The 17,180-nt window shown below is 33.3% G+C and overlaps 1 protein-coding gene across 1 annotated transcript; it reads right to left on the bottom strand.

Annotated features, from left to right (window-relative positions):
* Positions 1–227: 227 nt before the first annotated feature.
* Positions 228–10,085, bottom strand: LOC125831856 (serine/threonine-protein kinase PBS1). Its single transcript, XM_049510995.1, has 5 exons — positions 9,758–10,085; positions 9,192–9,394; positions 4,799–4,988; positions 1,299–1,690; positions 228–1,032 (listed from the first exon to the last, which is right to left on the bottom strand). Exons 1-5 carry the CDS (start codon positions 9,882–9,884, stop codon positions 538–540), a joined length of 1,407 nt encoding a protein of 468 aa, XP_049366952.1. The 5' UTR covers positions 9,885–10,085; the 3' UTR covers positions 228–537.
* Positions 10,086–17,180: the final 7,095 nt, after the last annotated feature.

The raw sequence follows: 17,180 nt of genomic DNA, 5'->3' as shown, positions 1-17,180 counted from the left end.
AAATTTAAAACCAAACCTAACCAAATCAAACAATTATTGGTTTTTTTTAACCGGTTTGGTTCTGATGGCGGTTTGGTTTGGTTTTATAACCATAACCATGAACAACCCTAACTACAAATAGATATCTTCATTCCTGATTAATCTGTGTTACTTAAGAGTTGAATATTGTATTAATACTTGTAATTTTTTTAAGAATAAAATAAAATAAGAAAAGGAGCAGAGAGGAGTAAAATCAAGTTTCTGTCATATAACACAATCAAGATTAGAGTATAACATGTTTAGGATCAAAGATTACAGACAGTAAATGATCCTCAGCTAAGTAGTTGAGACATGTCTTTACTCACAATTTTGAAATATATCCTCTCCTTCCTCATTTGTCCTCTGTGTAAGAGTTCCCTTTTAGCTCCATTACACACTTACCTAAGATAAGATGGTGGAAATGTCAATTTTTACAGACGATCAACTACAAATTAAGCTCAGATCAAGACTACCTTATCAACGGTACAGCTAGCTGGGGAATGATCGAACATCTAATGACTATTCGTTACCCCCATCAAAACTGCCTTGACCATTTTGTCTTCTCTTGTCTCTCCAATTCTCGCCCCACATTTTAGCCTCTGCAACTGCTCTTTCTCTATCCAAATCCCTGTTTAACATCCTTGCTGTTTCCCTTGGAGAATCTTCCTTCTCAGATCCTCCATCCACGTCCCATTTCCGTCCTGATCCTCCTCCTGCCCCATCTTCATTCCTAAATATTCTTCCAACTCTATCATCTTTATTTCTCCTATCAACACTGTCTGCCCCAAATCTATGAATTTGCCCAGGAACTGTACCAGGATCATATGACTGATTTGCAAGATAAGAAAGGGCAGTGACCACATCCCCAATTAGTGGACGACCAGCAGCCTGTTCTTGGATACACATGGAGGCCACAGCTAAAGCCTGGTACAGACCTCTCATTGGAAATTGTCCTTGAAGACTTGGATCAGCTAATTTTGCAAATTTCCGACGATCATTAAACAGTGGCCTAGCCTGGATATACATTCAGAATTACAAAGGATAGTCAATCATTCAATTTGTTATTTTCACACAAAAATGTGATCAGTTGCAGAGCAAGGAATTCTGCCAAGGGGATTCAAAAAATACAACAATGACACACTTGGGATTTGAACCCATCACTTAAATTACTTTCACTTGAATCCCCTTCCCAATAGGTGGCTCCACTCTTGGACATGATCACGAGTAAAATAAATCAACAAATTGCTAAACTAAAGGAAAGAAATAAGCAGATTAATTACCCATGCGACAAGGTTTTGTTCTCCCTGAGGTTTGGTGCTGTCAATAGCCTTACGTCCAGTGATAAGCTCCAAGAACACAACCCCAAAACTATAGACATCAGATTTGACAGTCAATTGTCCAGTCATGGCATACTCAGGGGCACAGTAACCATAAGTTCCCATGACCCTTGTGGACACATGTGACTTGTCTCCAGTAGGACCAAGTTTTGCTAGCCCAAAATCAGAAAGCTTCGGGAAAAAGTTTTCTTTAAGCAATATGTTGGATGACTTGAAGTCCCTATAAATAACAGGAGGGTTCGCCTTATCATGAAGGTGCTCCAAACCTTTTGCTGCACCAGATGCAATCGTCATTCTCGTGTTCCAATCTAGTGGCTCTTTATCAGGAGGGAGATCTGCACACCACTTATTCACATGAGATCACTAAAGAACACAAAGCCTAGAGTCACAAAATTCTGCAGTATAATATTGTTCATAAAAAACTAATGAAACGGGTAACATGCAAGATCTAAGTTGAAAACTGGCAATCAAAAGTATGCCTTAGAGAGAAATGGCTAGGTTTATAAGACAGCTATACAATCATAAAGCCATAAGAGCTCTTTAAACCACCATCATATTAGGGACCCATGGGATACAAGGATTCTATTCTTCCATCTCCTAGTCCTAAATTATCATCTATACAACACTGGTTCTTCGGATATAATCCCGGGCATATCCCATAATAGAATGGGAAGAGTGGCAGGCAGGTTTCAAGCAATTGAGGACTGTCACAGAAACAACAAGGCAGCATTAATAATGGAAAGGTAAAGATAACCTCCCCTGAGATTATAAATATAGAACTCATCAGGCGTACTTAGTGCATAACAAGGGTTCAGACTCTTAGGGATGTACAACATTAAGAACAATAAAATGTACAAACTAAAGGAAAATCATAGATGAGATGAACTAACACCAACCCCACCAATTTTGGATCCGTGAATATTTCCCTCAGATAAATGGTGTCATGGCCAGTAGGGTTTGAGATTTGAACTTGGAACCTCAAGTTCAAGGTGAATTTTGAACCCCTAAAACACTAAGTCAACTTCTACTCGTGTTTAGGGGATTTAAAATCAATATATATCTGTAAAAAATTTAAAAGTTACCTTATATATAGTGTAAGTTTTTACCGAGGGAGTTCGGATGAACACCCTCGGCCACCTCTAGATCCACCACTGGTCATGCCAATATAAGACATTCTGGTGGGACAAGAAATGATATTATCACTGCAGTCGGTTTAGATCTAAGTCCATGTGTGAGGAACAATATTTTTTTTATTCGTATGTGCGAGGAACAAGTCATATGTAACTACAGACTGAGATATAAGATTACATGGAATATTGGTTGCTGCATATAGCACAATACTACATGTAAATATGTAGGCAGATAATATATATAAGCAACAAGCACAAAATCAGGCCTAGCCACCCTGATGAAATCAACTGGATGCTTTGTGTTATTTCATGGAAAAGATTCCTCTAATGAGAACTTGGGTACTGCCTGCTTGAATGCTTGCAGAATATGGTCTCTTCCAGGCAAGTTATCCCAGTCATTTTCATTTAAGGGGAACTCTGCAAATTGTTGTACTGATTTTTGACTTTTCATATAGGTTTTTTTCTTATAACCCTGGTGTCTAGACAAACATGTGCAGTATTGTGCACTAATTAATTCCATGTGGTACCTGTTACCTCCAACCAAGGCAAGTACCACACCAACAAGGGTTGTGGTGGAGTGGTAAGTACTCCTTCTTCCTTAACCAAGAGGTCTCGGGTTCAAGTCCCCTTGGGTACGGAGTAGCTTTTGTTAGGGAGCGCTTTACCCCCCAATGTGGGACTTCGTGGCGTGAATCCAGATTTAGTCGGACTCCAATGTGGGTACCGGACACCGGGTGAGAAACAAAAAAAAAAAAAACAAGTACGACATAACCCTGACCGCCAAAGCTTGGACAAGTTTTTACATAGGAACTCAATTTTAACCAAAAGTTCCTTTGCTTTTACTTATCCTGCTTCGAGGAACGCCACATTGTTTTTACTTATCCTGCTTTTACATAGGAGTGCATTGAGCTAGCTTTTTTGAGGTTGAGTTAGAGGCCCCACTGTCATATTTTTTTGCAGAAGCAAAAAAAAAAAAGAGATGAGTTTGGTTTTAAATTTAAATTAAAAAAAAAAAAAAGAAGAAAAATAACTTCAATAGAACAAATTGTCACATGTATAGACTAGGGAGCGATTCTTTAATGTAAGGATGCACTGCTTTTTTTCGAGGAATTTCGCTAACACAACTCAATTTTGTTCGAAGCAAACAAAAGAAAAAGAAAGGAGAAAGAATTTGGTTTTAAAATTAAATAAGAAAATTAAAGTAAAGATAATAATTTGAGTATAACATATGTATAGAGCAATGAAAAATTTAATTCACCTGATCAGTGAATTAGTTGAAACAGATTTTATAGGATATCTAAAAATCTAATTCCTGTAACTGTCAAGAATTGAAATAAATGGGATCAGGAAAAAGAAAGAGAAGCGCCAAATTTGATATTTGATTTAGAAAGAGAGAAATTCAGAGCTGGTTGGTTATGGAGAGAAACCATATAGAACAAACCAGTATGTCAAGTCTGATTCTTTTTTTTTTAAGAAAGGGCCTAACAGTTTTAACTATATAGACTGTGTGACTTCTGACGAAGGGTGCTCAACTAACCACCCTTGGACTCGAGTGCAAGTATTCGATATGGGTGCACATCTAGAGGTTGGATCCTTCATGATCTAACTTTTACGATTCGGGGGTACAAATATGGGTGCAGAGGTTCAGCTAACAAAATTCAACTATCTAAAAATAGATTTATAAAAGTATGTCTAAATTATGAGACATTATGTGAAAAATTTATACGTTATTCTGAAGAGAAGCTATTGATCCAAGATGAAAATCCCAGAAGGAGATAAAAGAAAAAGGACTGACATAGAAATTTCTATATATTAACTATTCCATGTTCTTCAATTTCACCTTAGCTTTTGTTTTTATTTGTCCCAAATTTCTGTATGGATTTTTGTCAAAGTACTCATAATCAATTGACCAGATCGTGTATGGATCACACAACCGTGTCGTGTCAACATGGGTGCAGCACAGAAATAAAGAGTCTGAACAACTTAGGTCATTGTAGCTCCACCATGGTCTCTCCCTCCCGAAGAATGTCACTATCCAGATAGTCCAACAGTTTTGTCTTTGACAAATATTTTTCTGAACATTTTTTTGATAAAAATGTAATTCATATAATAAAGTTTACAAACATGTAAAATTCTATCTCAAGAAGAGTTCAGAAGTTGCACTGAAAATAGATATCCCAACTTCAGTTTTGGGACACAAGAAGTAATACATATGGAATATCTTGCTGCATGTTATGGGGTATAAGCCACATGCTACATAAACAGAGAAGAAATATAAATCAGACAAGCAGAATGACATGCAAAATAGGTTACCATGAAGGTGATCCTCTAGTGATCCCAAAGGCATGAACTCATAGACAAGAAGCCTCTGGTCCCCATCAGCACAGTAACCAATTAAATTCACCAAGTTAGGATGATGAAGAAGACTAAGCATAAGAACCTCCACTAAAAATTCTCTATTCCCCTGAAGCCCATTCCTATCCAATTGCTTAACTGCAACAACCTGGGAAGATCAACCAATTATTCATCAAACATATTTAACTGAAGGAACAAAAGTTTACAGCAACTACCTGGGGCGTTCAAGAATCTTCACATTTAATGGTTGCAGAATATAAAATAAATTCAAACTTCTGGCGAATGAAACCTTGACAATGATTAGAGGCCGAAGCTTGGACTTAAGAAGCTTCAAGATGGTACTTCTAACATTTTTGTCCATATAGAGTCAAATGAGATGAATATCTTATTTCCTTGTGATCCACTCAGAATGTTCAATCACCACAGCTAATGGCACATGTTAGAAATGGCATGGCATGGTATAAGCGTAAACTACTAAACTATTAATCTCTTGTTATTTCTTTCATCCAGCATTTTTCTGAGTTTCTTCATAGAAACTATCCTATAGATTTGAGAATTAGTTAACGTGAGTTTTATGAAAATGCCTTGCTTGAACATTTAGGCCTGAAATTTACCTCCTTTTGTAGTGCTCTTCAAGAGTCTAGAAGAAACGTTATCAATAATATGTACAACTACACGGGTAGTTTCAAGAAGAATTATTTTATGAATTATGAAAGCTATGGAATTCTACAGCACGGTCTTGCTTCAACCTTGTTACTAATTTATATATGCTAAGATACTCTAATTGGCAATGCTCCTCAAAACTTTAGGAGTAATGGTAATAATAACGTTGTTTAGCCACAAGGGAAGTTTCAAATGATAGCAATCTCTCCTTCAATATTGGTGAAGAAGTTGACATGATTGTAATAGGAAGGGATACATTTAGAAAAAGTTATCACAGTTTGTAAATAATTAACATTTACTTGAGCTTGCTTTATTCAGATTTATTAGTTTCTCCTTAAAATATAACCAGAAGCCCACATACTGAAACTTTTGTAGCATCATTGGTATTTATGACTTGTGAGTTTCTTTTGTGGTTGTATCTGGCAGTAAACAATACACTGACTTTACTTCACAAAAATCTTATAAGATCAGAATACACTAGATTTATGCTAAGAAACAAGGGACAAGAATTCAAAGGTGTTTTGATAAGAATCCAGTTACTTGAAAGAAAACAAGAAAATAATGAAGAATGGAAAATATGAAGATTAAAGATAGGAATTTAAAGATATGCGAAATTCGATAATAACAACTCCAAATTTTATAATAAAGTGTTAAGAACCCTAATTGATCTTCGTACTTAAAAATTAACGGATCGAAGCTAATTATAGTATTAATAGAGTCAATTCAAGAACTTAGATAACAAAGTGATCTAGACCCCTATTTCGATGAAATTAGAGACTAAATACTAATTAGTATAAGACTAATTACATTCTTTCTTTGTCAAAAAAAAGAAGACAAATACATTCTTTAATTTATTTTAATAGAAACTAAAGATATCAAGTTAAGAATTAGACTAACCTCTTAAAGAATGTTTCTTGCAAGATAAAACCATAGTCATCAAACAGAAAGGTGTAAAAGAAGAGAAACCTTTCAAATTCTATTAATAATAATGTTGTTGTTCGAAAAATAACAAAAATTCACTTCTTGTTATAAATATATTTGTATTATAGTTGATGTTTATTTTGTATGTATCTTTTGGAGAAAAGTTAGGAACCCTAACTTAGGGACCAAGTTAATTTTCCCCTATAAATTAAAGGATTCTCTTCATTGTAAAGAATCCCTCCAGAGAATAAGAAGTCTTCCCTCTTCTCAGTTCTCCCTACTATATTGTTCTTCTTATAGTTTTATAGTTTCATAACATGTTATCAACATGAGATTCTAAATATCATCACCTTCTAGTTCATTTTCTTGTTGGTGCTGGCCTTACGATTTTAATTATTATGCTAGTCACTGAGATTTGGTCTGATGCTAGAATCAACAGATATGTTTTAATTTGTTTATAAATTTCTACTTTATTCAATCAGTTGGTTTAGGCTTACAGATGAAAATCATGGACATGGATAAGATTATTATACAAGAGTTGATGTACCCATACTCGTGCAACAAACGGTGGAGGAAATCAAACCAGTAAAGTAATTGCTTTGTCTTCATACTCTCCCTTCAAATAATATTCTAATATTATCATAACTTGATCTCATAAAATGTGGATATGACATGGTCAACAAGTTATTTTTTTGTCATAAAGGATGTTTTCATGAGGTAAATAATATTGCCACAAAATTGTACACTGAGCTTTATAAACTTCGGGGTATGCATCAATAAGATATACATCCATAAAAAATGGTTATATTTTCTAAGTTTTAACATGACTAAATTTGTTAATGTTCATGGCCATTACAAGTGTGAATATTTCTAAAGGCTAGTAGGTAAGTCTTCATTGGGTAGTTGATTATTTGTTTTCTTATTTTAATTAATTTAGAAACACGACTTTGGAGTTTAATCCTCGTATATATAACTAGGATCGTTTAATTGAGTATATAGTTAATTACAAGTCCCTGTGGGTTTGACGCTCTGAACAACACTTTATTACTCGTACGACTAGGTATACTTGAATGTGCGTTCAGGGAACAACAAATATCACACTTCTTCCCAAACTACCTAACTAAAGATAAGGAAAGATGTGAAATTTGCATCAAAACACACCCCTTTTTGGGCGTGGATTCAGCCCTCTTTGTGCTGCATGTTTGACACTCTTTTGGGCTCCATGTGGCTCAATTTTCTTCCTTTTGGACTTGAACTTGGACCATGAAATATATTTTTTTGAGAAAGGTAACATTACTTCTATTTATCCACAGGTATACTACATCAAAGTGTAGTCCCCCTCCAAAAAGTTTTACTTACATCATTCCTAGGATCTTCTAGTTACAACCAGTCAATAATATTAAACACATTTTCAGCATCTCCCATCACACTTGCTTACACCAAAAATAATAAAGCCCTAGGCAATTAGTCTTTATCTTCTGGATATTGTTCTGTTTTCCTGGACCATGAAATATGTGTATCACTTAGTCCACTATTTGCCATAATTCCTGGGGTTATTCTTGGGCTCTTCTTCCACGATAAGCATATTCTCGGGCTCATTCTTGAGCTCTTCTTCCACGATAAACATCTTCTTGATTCCCAAGCTTTATCCAAGTCCTTTAATGGATGTTTGTCATCATGATGCTATCATATTTTTTCATGATATTACATATGTGGTAGAAGGGACAAGAAATCAAGACGAATGCATGAAAATGAAGGTAACACGAGTTTTACTTGGACTATATCTGTGGAATATCTTAAAATTCTGTGTCTCCTCCTCCTCTATGGTATTTGAATTAATGCATTATTTTCCTGCCAAACTAATCAGGCTATAAAGACAAATTGGTGATATCTCACAATTTAGTTCTATAAGAAAATGAGCCATCTAGGATCCCTTAAAATTAAATTGATCCATCTAGGATATGACAACTTAGCATTTCAGCATATCAAGCATAATTTTCATCTCCATCATGGGGAAATCTTGGCTCTGTCCCTGAGCAGATGAAAGGGAGTCCAGAAATCAAACTCCAGCAGATTTGTCATTGGAACATGATGTCTTAAGCTCCTATTTCCTACCAGCTACAATAAGCATCATTAATAGCCTGCTTTACCATTTGCTTTTCGGTGTTCAACTTGGTGAAAAAAAAAGACCGAGAGATCATTTTCTGGTTTACTTTTAGCCAGATGCAGCCCCTCTATGAACATGTGTGCTTTTAGATTCATTCAATGCACACAAGCGGGGTGATTGTTCCACAAATTTTTAGTTTCTTCACACAAGACTACAGAAAAGGAAGACCAAGTGGGATGAAAGAAACTAGTGATAACCAAACAGATACAATTACGTTCTATTTCTGAATATCACTATAAAAAAAACTTGGTTCTCTCCTTCTACCTATCTCTCCTCATTTCCTAACCAATTACCTCTTATGTTCTGCCAACATGAGAACTACCAGAACAAGGAAATCTTAAATAATTAAAGACTGGAGGTCAGTTAATTGGCTCCTCTACCTATTTCTTTCAAGCACATTGTAACAATTTCTGATATAAGAACTGCCTATGCCAGAGTGCTGGCAGGCTTCATACTGCTACCCCGAACCCTCCAATTCCAAGTACTAGAAGAAGGAAAAGGAACAAGGGGGAAGGGCCGGTAACACGGACAAAAAGGGGTATCACCTGGTTGCATGGTAATCTAGGAGAACTAAAAGAACAAACCTCAAAAGGAATTTACCTGACCGCTAGGTAATTGCCCTTTATACACACGACCAAACCCTCCTTCACCTATAAAAGATTCTGGCCTGAAGTTATTAGTAGCAGCTGCAAGCTCACGGAAAGTAAATGTATGTGCAGCAATCTGAACATCAGGTGCATCCTTTATCCCCAAAAATTCTCTCTTTGAACAATTGGTACTTCTTGTTTTAAGTCTGTCTGCCCCTGTAAGTAAAACAGTGGAGATCCATAAGTAGAGAAAAAAATCTAACTTAGGAGCTGCGAACAGAAAAGGGAATAATCCAAATAGACCTTTCATCCAAATTCTATCCCCATTTCATTTTTTGGGGGAGATTGATCTTACTTAAATCCCGTTCAAGATTGATACAGAGACACCCTCCGATCAATTGAGAACCATATATCTTGGGGAATCTTAATAACTTAGTTGGTTGGCTATCTGGAACTTAATTTCCCCCTAGTTAAAAGAGAGAGATCAACATATATCTTGGGGAATCTTAGTAGTTGAGTTTTCAAGTTGATGTAATAAAAATAGATAATTTGATAAATGGAATGAGAGAAAAGACAAACCTGAAGATAACCTGGATATATTTGAGGGAGCGGTGAGATGGGGTTGCTTGCGGTTAGAATCATCTCTATCTTTTTGGGGATTCAACTTCTCATCCTCTTTAGAATCAAAACAGGAGAAGCAACCCATTTATTAACAGATCCAATCAAATCAACAGATAAAGCGATGTTCCTCAGCTCAATCGTTTACTGTGATCAGCAACAACTAGTGCTTAGATGAAGAACCAGTAAGATTTACAAGGGGAAAGGATAATTTGCTTGTAGCCGGCTTTTCATTACATTTACACACTTTTGCTTTGTGCGCGTCTTTTTCTCTCTCTCTTCCACACACCGATACATACAATTCTACAAGTGTGTTGCTATATATATATATCTCTTCTAAAATTCTCCCTAAAACCATCTTTGACTTACATCTTCTACTACTACTTCCTTTCACATTCACCGGTAGCTGGTTACCATAAATATCATTCCCTCCCTTCACTTTTTCTTAAAATATATTTTTATTTTTATTTATCACTTTTGACATATGAAAAAAAAGTATTATATTTTTTCATATTTACTCTCACCATTAAATACTGTTTAATCAAATTATTTTTCAAGACTTAATACTTTTTTTTAATTTTTAATACTCCTTTACCATCATTTAATAGGGATAATTTGGTAAAATACATATATCAGTAATTATTTTCACAATAGATGTGTGTCAAGTCAAAATATAACAAGTAAAAGTAAACGAAGGGAGTATTATTTAATATTAGATGATGTATAATTAATATTTATATTAAATAAATATCTATATTATATTAACACCAATGAATAATAATAATAATAATAATAATAATAATAATAATAATAATATTATTATTATTATTGTTGTTGTTGTTGTTGTTGCGTGAGATTTTTCTTTATATTTACAAATTTTCTTTTCAAAACTTGGTTTTTAAAAAAGTAAAACATAAAATACAACATTGAAAAAAAACAAAAAGCGCATTCTCTCTAAAATAAAAAGAAACATCATTTCGTTCCACTATTTCACAAACACAGTTTTAAAATCATATTTTCCAAAAAAATTAGTTAGAGTTCATTATTTTTTAAAGTATATAATTATATATTTTAAAAAGAGATGAAAATAATTTCCTTCCTACCAAACTCACCCTAAAGAGAAAAAAAAAACATGAAAAAAGATTTATAATATAAGAGTACTTATTTCTGTTAAATAATACTCCTATAAGAAGTACTCCTAAAATATAATATAGATATCTATTTATTCATTGGTGTTAATATTTTTTTTATTCATATATCAAATATATGTTGGTTATATATTTCATTCATTTACATCGGACTTATTTTTTATCCGCTCATATACAACTTAATTGCTTTTTTCTTACTACTATTTAAATTCAAAAATCTCAAATTCTGACTCCACTTCCACACAATATTGCTTATTAAGAGTCTTACCAACTTACAAATAGTCAAATAAGTTCCGTTTACCGATATACGAAGTCCTGCCTTATCTGATTGCAATTCCATCGCATCTCCCCTATCATGTTTTTACCACTAATAGCTTACTTTCACTTTTTTATTACTTCAACTATATTCGTTTCAACGAAAGAGAACTATAGTCATTATAAATTGATTACTTTACTTAATCTTATCTGATATTTTGGATAATGTATTGAGATTCTTGTAAAGTTGTCGATATATACTCCATATTGATGCTAGGCATATTTAGAAATCCATTTAATTATATTTTATTTAGTATCAAAGGATTTTTTTTTTTGTTGACAAAGACATTATTATCCTTCCTTTGAAATAGAAATTATAGACAAATAATTATGAGTAATTGTATGTATTAGCTTATGAAATAATTAACTATGCAGAATTTAGTTATTTATACATATAAATAACAAATTAATAATATAATAATCATAAAGTGAAATAAAGAGTATGAATAGTCATATCACTATAATTGGAAATTAGAGAGTGAAATAGAGAGCGGTTGGAGAACCCATTTTCTATTTTACTCTCTAAATATAGAAGATATAGAGTAAAATAGAGATGGATTGGAGATGGTCTTAGTTAGGATTATGTATAAAATTAATATAGTGTTTATTTTGCAATTTAGAAATTCAAATAACTAACACATGTATGAGTTAAAGAGAAAATCTATGTAAAATTTATTCAGAATAAAATTTAGTATAACTTACATAAATCTCATAGTGTAAAACCTAAATTACTTTCTATCCCTATTATTTTTCTAATTACATAAATCCCATGTTTTTTAGGCATTTCGGATACATAATTAAGGATCCAGATACATTATTGTTGATACATTATGTATCAATCTGTTGCACTTATTAAGGAAAAAAAAAGCTGAAAAATCAAATTAAGATCTCATAGTATCCATCGTATCCATCTGTTGCACTAATTAAGGGAAAAAAAAAACTGAAAATCAAATTAAGATCCTATAAATTACGCTATTCCATTCCAAATTATTGTCAAGAATTCAATCATATATGTAACAAATCAAAAAATTCAAAATTTCAATTTCTTCTTCTTGTTCATCATTCTCTTTGTTTCATAAAAAATTTTGTCAAAATTTTGGATAAGCGAGATGAGTTATGAAGGATACAAAAGTGATGGAATTGTTGTTGGACAAACAATTTCTTTTGTGAATCTTCAAGTTCATCGAATATCCTTTTGATTTTGATTCAAGATTATCGAAAATTTTGAGATTCAAAATTCTTCTCCCAGTTCATTGAAGATCCTTTCAGTTTTTATTCAAAATTGTTGAAAATTTTGAGTTTCAAAATTATTCTCCTAGTTCATTGAAGATCCTTTCAATTTTAATTCAAAATTATCGAAAAATTTGAGAAGATACATCATGAAGATCCTTTCAATTTAAATTGATAAGTGTTGTATTTCTACTAGATACATTAAATAAGAAAGTGTTGCCCATAAGATTTTAGATTTGAGATCGATACATTATTGTTTGGTAATTGTTATGTATCAGATACATTTAGTATAAATTCGAATTTACGTATCATAAAAAAAAAATAGTGCATGACACATTATTTTAAATATTTTTTAAAAAAATTCGCTAATATAATTTTAAACTATTATTATTATTCACTATGAAAAATGCAAAAAATTTAAATGATAAGATGAAATATTTAATTTAAAAATCCATAACATAATAATTTAAATACAAGATAACAATACAATACATAACATAATAACTTTAAATACAAGATAACAATACAATGTATAACATAATAACTTTAAATTCAAGATAACAATACAATACACAACAATAACAAGATGTCATAACTTTAAAAATCACAACAATAATTTAGTAATCCGGTAGATTGTTTCCAGATTTACCAATATTCGAAAAATTAATGTATGATCTAGAGAGTTGTCATGATTGTGATTGCGGCTATGATGGTTGATTTTTTTTTCCCAACTATTTGTAGTTGATAAATAATAATATAATACCGATGAAAGAGAAGGAGATTCCTTTTTATAGAGTTAAATAAAAAATTGGGTTGGAGTTGGTTTTCTCCCAAAAATAGAGAAATCTATATTTGGAGATCAAAATAGAAAATAGGGGGAAATTCAACAAAGCTAATGAAATTCGAACCCAAACAGCTTAGCAACAAAAGAAATTTGTAAATCCTTTTTACCACTGAATCATCTAGCTACTTCTGCATGTGGGTTCGCAGGTTAAATAATATATATACTAACTAGATTTTCAAATACAAAAATATGGTGTTTACGTAATAACTATTGGGTTCGTCCGAACCCCCCTAATTCTACTATAGCTTCGCGCCTTCGCCCCTAATGGTATATATGTGTGTGAAAATAGAACCTTTTTTTATTTTAATTTGAGGTCGTGGAAAGGGAAATAGGGAGTGGATTGATAGATGGAGAATCAAAATGCCCTTAACAAAGTGAGAGTTTAGGTGGTCAATCAACTAAGCTATTGAGATTCCTCGTAAAAATGATACTCTTAAGGGTGTGTTTGGTATGAAGGAAAATGTTTTCCTGGAAAACAAGTTAATTTTTTACTTATTTTCTCATGTTTGGTTGTGAGTAGAAAATATTTTCCGGAAAAGATTTTTAGTGTTTGATTTATGAATGAAAAATATTTTTGAGAAATATCTTTTATTTTAATTAGAGTAGAAAATAATTTTTGAAATTGAAAATATTTTTTTAAAAATAACTTAAATTTTTTTTGGGGGGTGGGGGGGGGGTCGAGGGTTGGGGTGAAAAAATAAAATTTTGAAGTTGAAAGTATTTTTTAAAAACGAACTTAAAATTATTTTTTGGGGGTGGGGGGACGGTGCTGGTAAGGGGTGGGTAGGGGTGAAAAAAATTAAATTTTGAAATTGAAAATATTTTTGAAAAACAAATTTAAAAATTATTTTTTGGGGGTGGTGGGGGCTGGTAGGAGGTGCGTGGGTGGGGGTGAAAAAATGAAATTTTGAAATTGAAAATATTTTTTAAAAACAAACTTAAAATTATTTTTTTTGGGGTGGGGGGCTGGTAGGGGGGTGGGTGGGGGGTCGAGGGTAGGGGTGAAAAAATGAAATTTTGAAATTGAAAATATTTTTTAAAAACAAACTTAATTTTTTTTTGGGGGGCGGGGATGGTAGGGCTGGGTGGGTGGGGGGGGGGGCTGGGTAGGAGGTGGGTGGGGGGGTCAAGGGTAGGGTGAAAAAATGAAATTTTGAAGTTGAAAATATTTTTTAAAAACAAACTTAAATTTTATTTTTGGGGGCTGGGGGTGGGGTGAGTGGGGGGCTGGGTAGGAGGTGGGTGAGGGAGGGGGTCGAGGGTATGGTGAAAAAATGAAATTTTGAAGTTGAAAATATTTTTTAAAAACAAACTCAATTTTTTTGGAGAGGAGTGGCCGGGGAGGGGGGGCATGGGTGATCGATGATCGGGATGAAAAAATAAAAATTTGAAGTTGAAAATATGTTTTTTAAAAAAACTTAATTTTTTTTTTGAACGGGGTTGGGGGCTAATAGGGGGACAGATGGGGGGCGAGGGTACTGGATGGGGGGTAAAAAAATAAAAAAATGAAATTAGAAATATCTTTTAAAAACAATTTTTAATATTTTTTTGGGAGGGGGTAGGGGTGAAGGTGGGGTAAAAAAATTGAATTTAAAAAGAAGCTTTAAATTTTTTATTTTTTTTGGGGGGGGGGGGGGTGGTTGGGGGGGCTGGTTTGAGGGTAGGGACAAAATAAATTGATTTTTTCAACAAAAATGTAATTGTAATTTGAAGTTGAAAGAGAGGTTTGAAAAATGTTTTCCTTAAGTTTTGAAGGGAAGTCATTTTCCTTAAATTTGAGGAAAATGAATTGATTTGGAAAATATTTTCCAAAACATTTAACCCAACCAAACATGAGAAAACTGGAAAATGTTTTTTCCTTCATACCAAACACACCCTAAATGTGGTAAACAATTTCCCGCTAGGACTTTGTGGTCCTTTTGTGCGCAATAAGATTAGGATTTTCTTTCCCTTTATATTGTACCGAAATTCCTTAAAATTTATATAGTCTATTTGGTATATTTGTTGGAAAATATATACCAAGAACACAAAATGTATATGAAGAAGAACATCAAGATGAAGGTTTGATAATATAAACAGAGAATACAAAATAGAAGGCTTGAAACAAGTGCAAAACATTTTTAAAAAAATGATATTTGCTCCTTCTTCTCCCCGAGATTGTGCAAATAGTTTTAGAGGATATGACAAGCCTAGGAATTTCAACACAAGTAAATAGAAAAAAAATTCCATTGAAAAGAAAGAACTTGAACTTAATCTTTTTTTTGGAGAAGAAAAGAATTATTTGGAGAATGTCATAAAGAAAGGTATTATGTAAAAGTTTTTCTTTCAATTTGTAGAAATTTGATTTAAATAGGTGGTAATTAAAGAATGAAAGGACACACCCTTTTATTTAAAAGACACATCTTTTAGAAAAACACATAATTTCATTTAAATACTAATTAATAATTTAATCTGAACAAAATTTCAACAATCCCCCACTTGTTTAAATATAAATTAGGATGCAAAGATCAAGTTATGTTTATGTTGTAATGACCTGACCTTATCATTATGAACATGCCAATAGAAAAAGATTTGGGGCAGAAAACTTTTTGGATAGTCACCTAAAAAATTTCGGTTAGGAGAGCCTCATATAGAATATGGGCTAGATGAGGTCTAGGGTCATTCGGGAATGGGTGGGGTGTGATGTTGATGTTTGGATGATACATTCTTGTAGCCAAGATATTAAGGAGTCCATAGGGCCTTTCAAAATTGATTTTGGGTAAGTAGAACTCCCGAAATTGATCTTGGAATGAAGGATATATGTCGGGACATCAAGGGAAAAGGTTGTGTTGTAAAAATGGCCTCTTCCGGACTTTAGAGTTTCTAAACTTTCGTCGGCCCAACTATAGCAAGAGGCGTCCCGCTATAGCGAAACGTACAGACCGCTATAGCAGAAACAACCCAAAACTCCTATTCTCTGCACTTTGTGCTCTTGAAGTTGGGAGGGACAATTTTGGGCAGTTTGCACTCATTTTTTCATAGAATTCGTCAGTAAAGGTAAAAATTCGACTCTTCAAACTTATGTATTGATTCTTAAGCCTTATAATCTAGGTTATTTCCTATGGAGGAAGGTTTTGACATGATTCCATGGTGAAAAAAGCGCTAAATTAGGAAAGATGATCATATTTTGGCCTAGGGTTAGGATTTGTTGATAATCTGAGTAAATTATAGGTAATTAGTGATTGATTGTTGTTTATATTATTCTTTTAGACCAAGAACAAGACAAGGCACTTTTCAAGGAGAAAACTCGGGTTCTTTGAGTTTCAAGAGGCTTTATTCGAGGTAGGTGATGGTTGTATATATGTTTTCGGTGTATGTATGTATGCATGCCTACTGCTTTGTTGTATCATTTGTGCAATGCATGGTAGGGAGAAATATGGTATGACATCATGTAGGTAATCGCATGCAATGAACTTGTTATTATGACATGTGGTTTCAAGTGGTGTTGTTCATTGTGTTATGTGATTATGCATGGTTGTTTGTGATTGTTGATTGGATCGGGTACTACATCGGTACACTAACTGTGGATGACTCGGGTACCACGTCGATACATTAACTATGGATTACTCGACCACGCCGGCACACTAAGGGGTCGGTTGGTAGGGAGTATTAGGAGGAATAGTCCTTGTATTATGTATGTCATTATTTAATACTATGTTTGGTAGTAATTTTGGGCCTATGTATAACTAATGCATGGATTAGTTATACACCCTACATGGTATTATAGGATGTATTACTAATACCTTCCATTTTGTGGTATTAGTAATATATAGGATTTAATACCGTGTGATTAATCTATGTAAAGACA

This window comes from Solanum verrucosum, unplaced genomic scaffold (assembly GCF_900185275.1).
Source record: "Solanum verrucosum unplaced genomic scaffold, falcon-dt-bn FXZP01000018.1, whole genome shotgun sequence".
In the NCBI taxonomy this organism is placed as follows: domain Eukaryota; kingdom Viridiplantae; phylum Streptophyta; class Magnoliopsida; order Solanales; family Solanaceae; genus Solanum; species Solanum verrucosum.
This window is presented reverse-complemented; position numbering and strand designations above follow the sequence as displayed.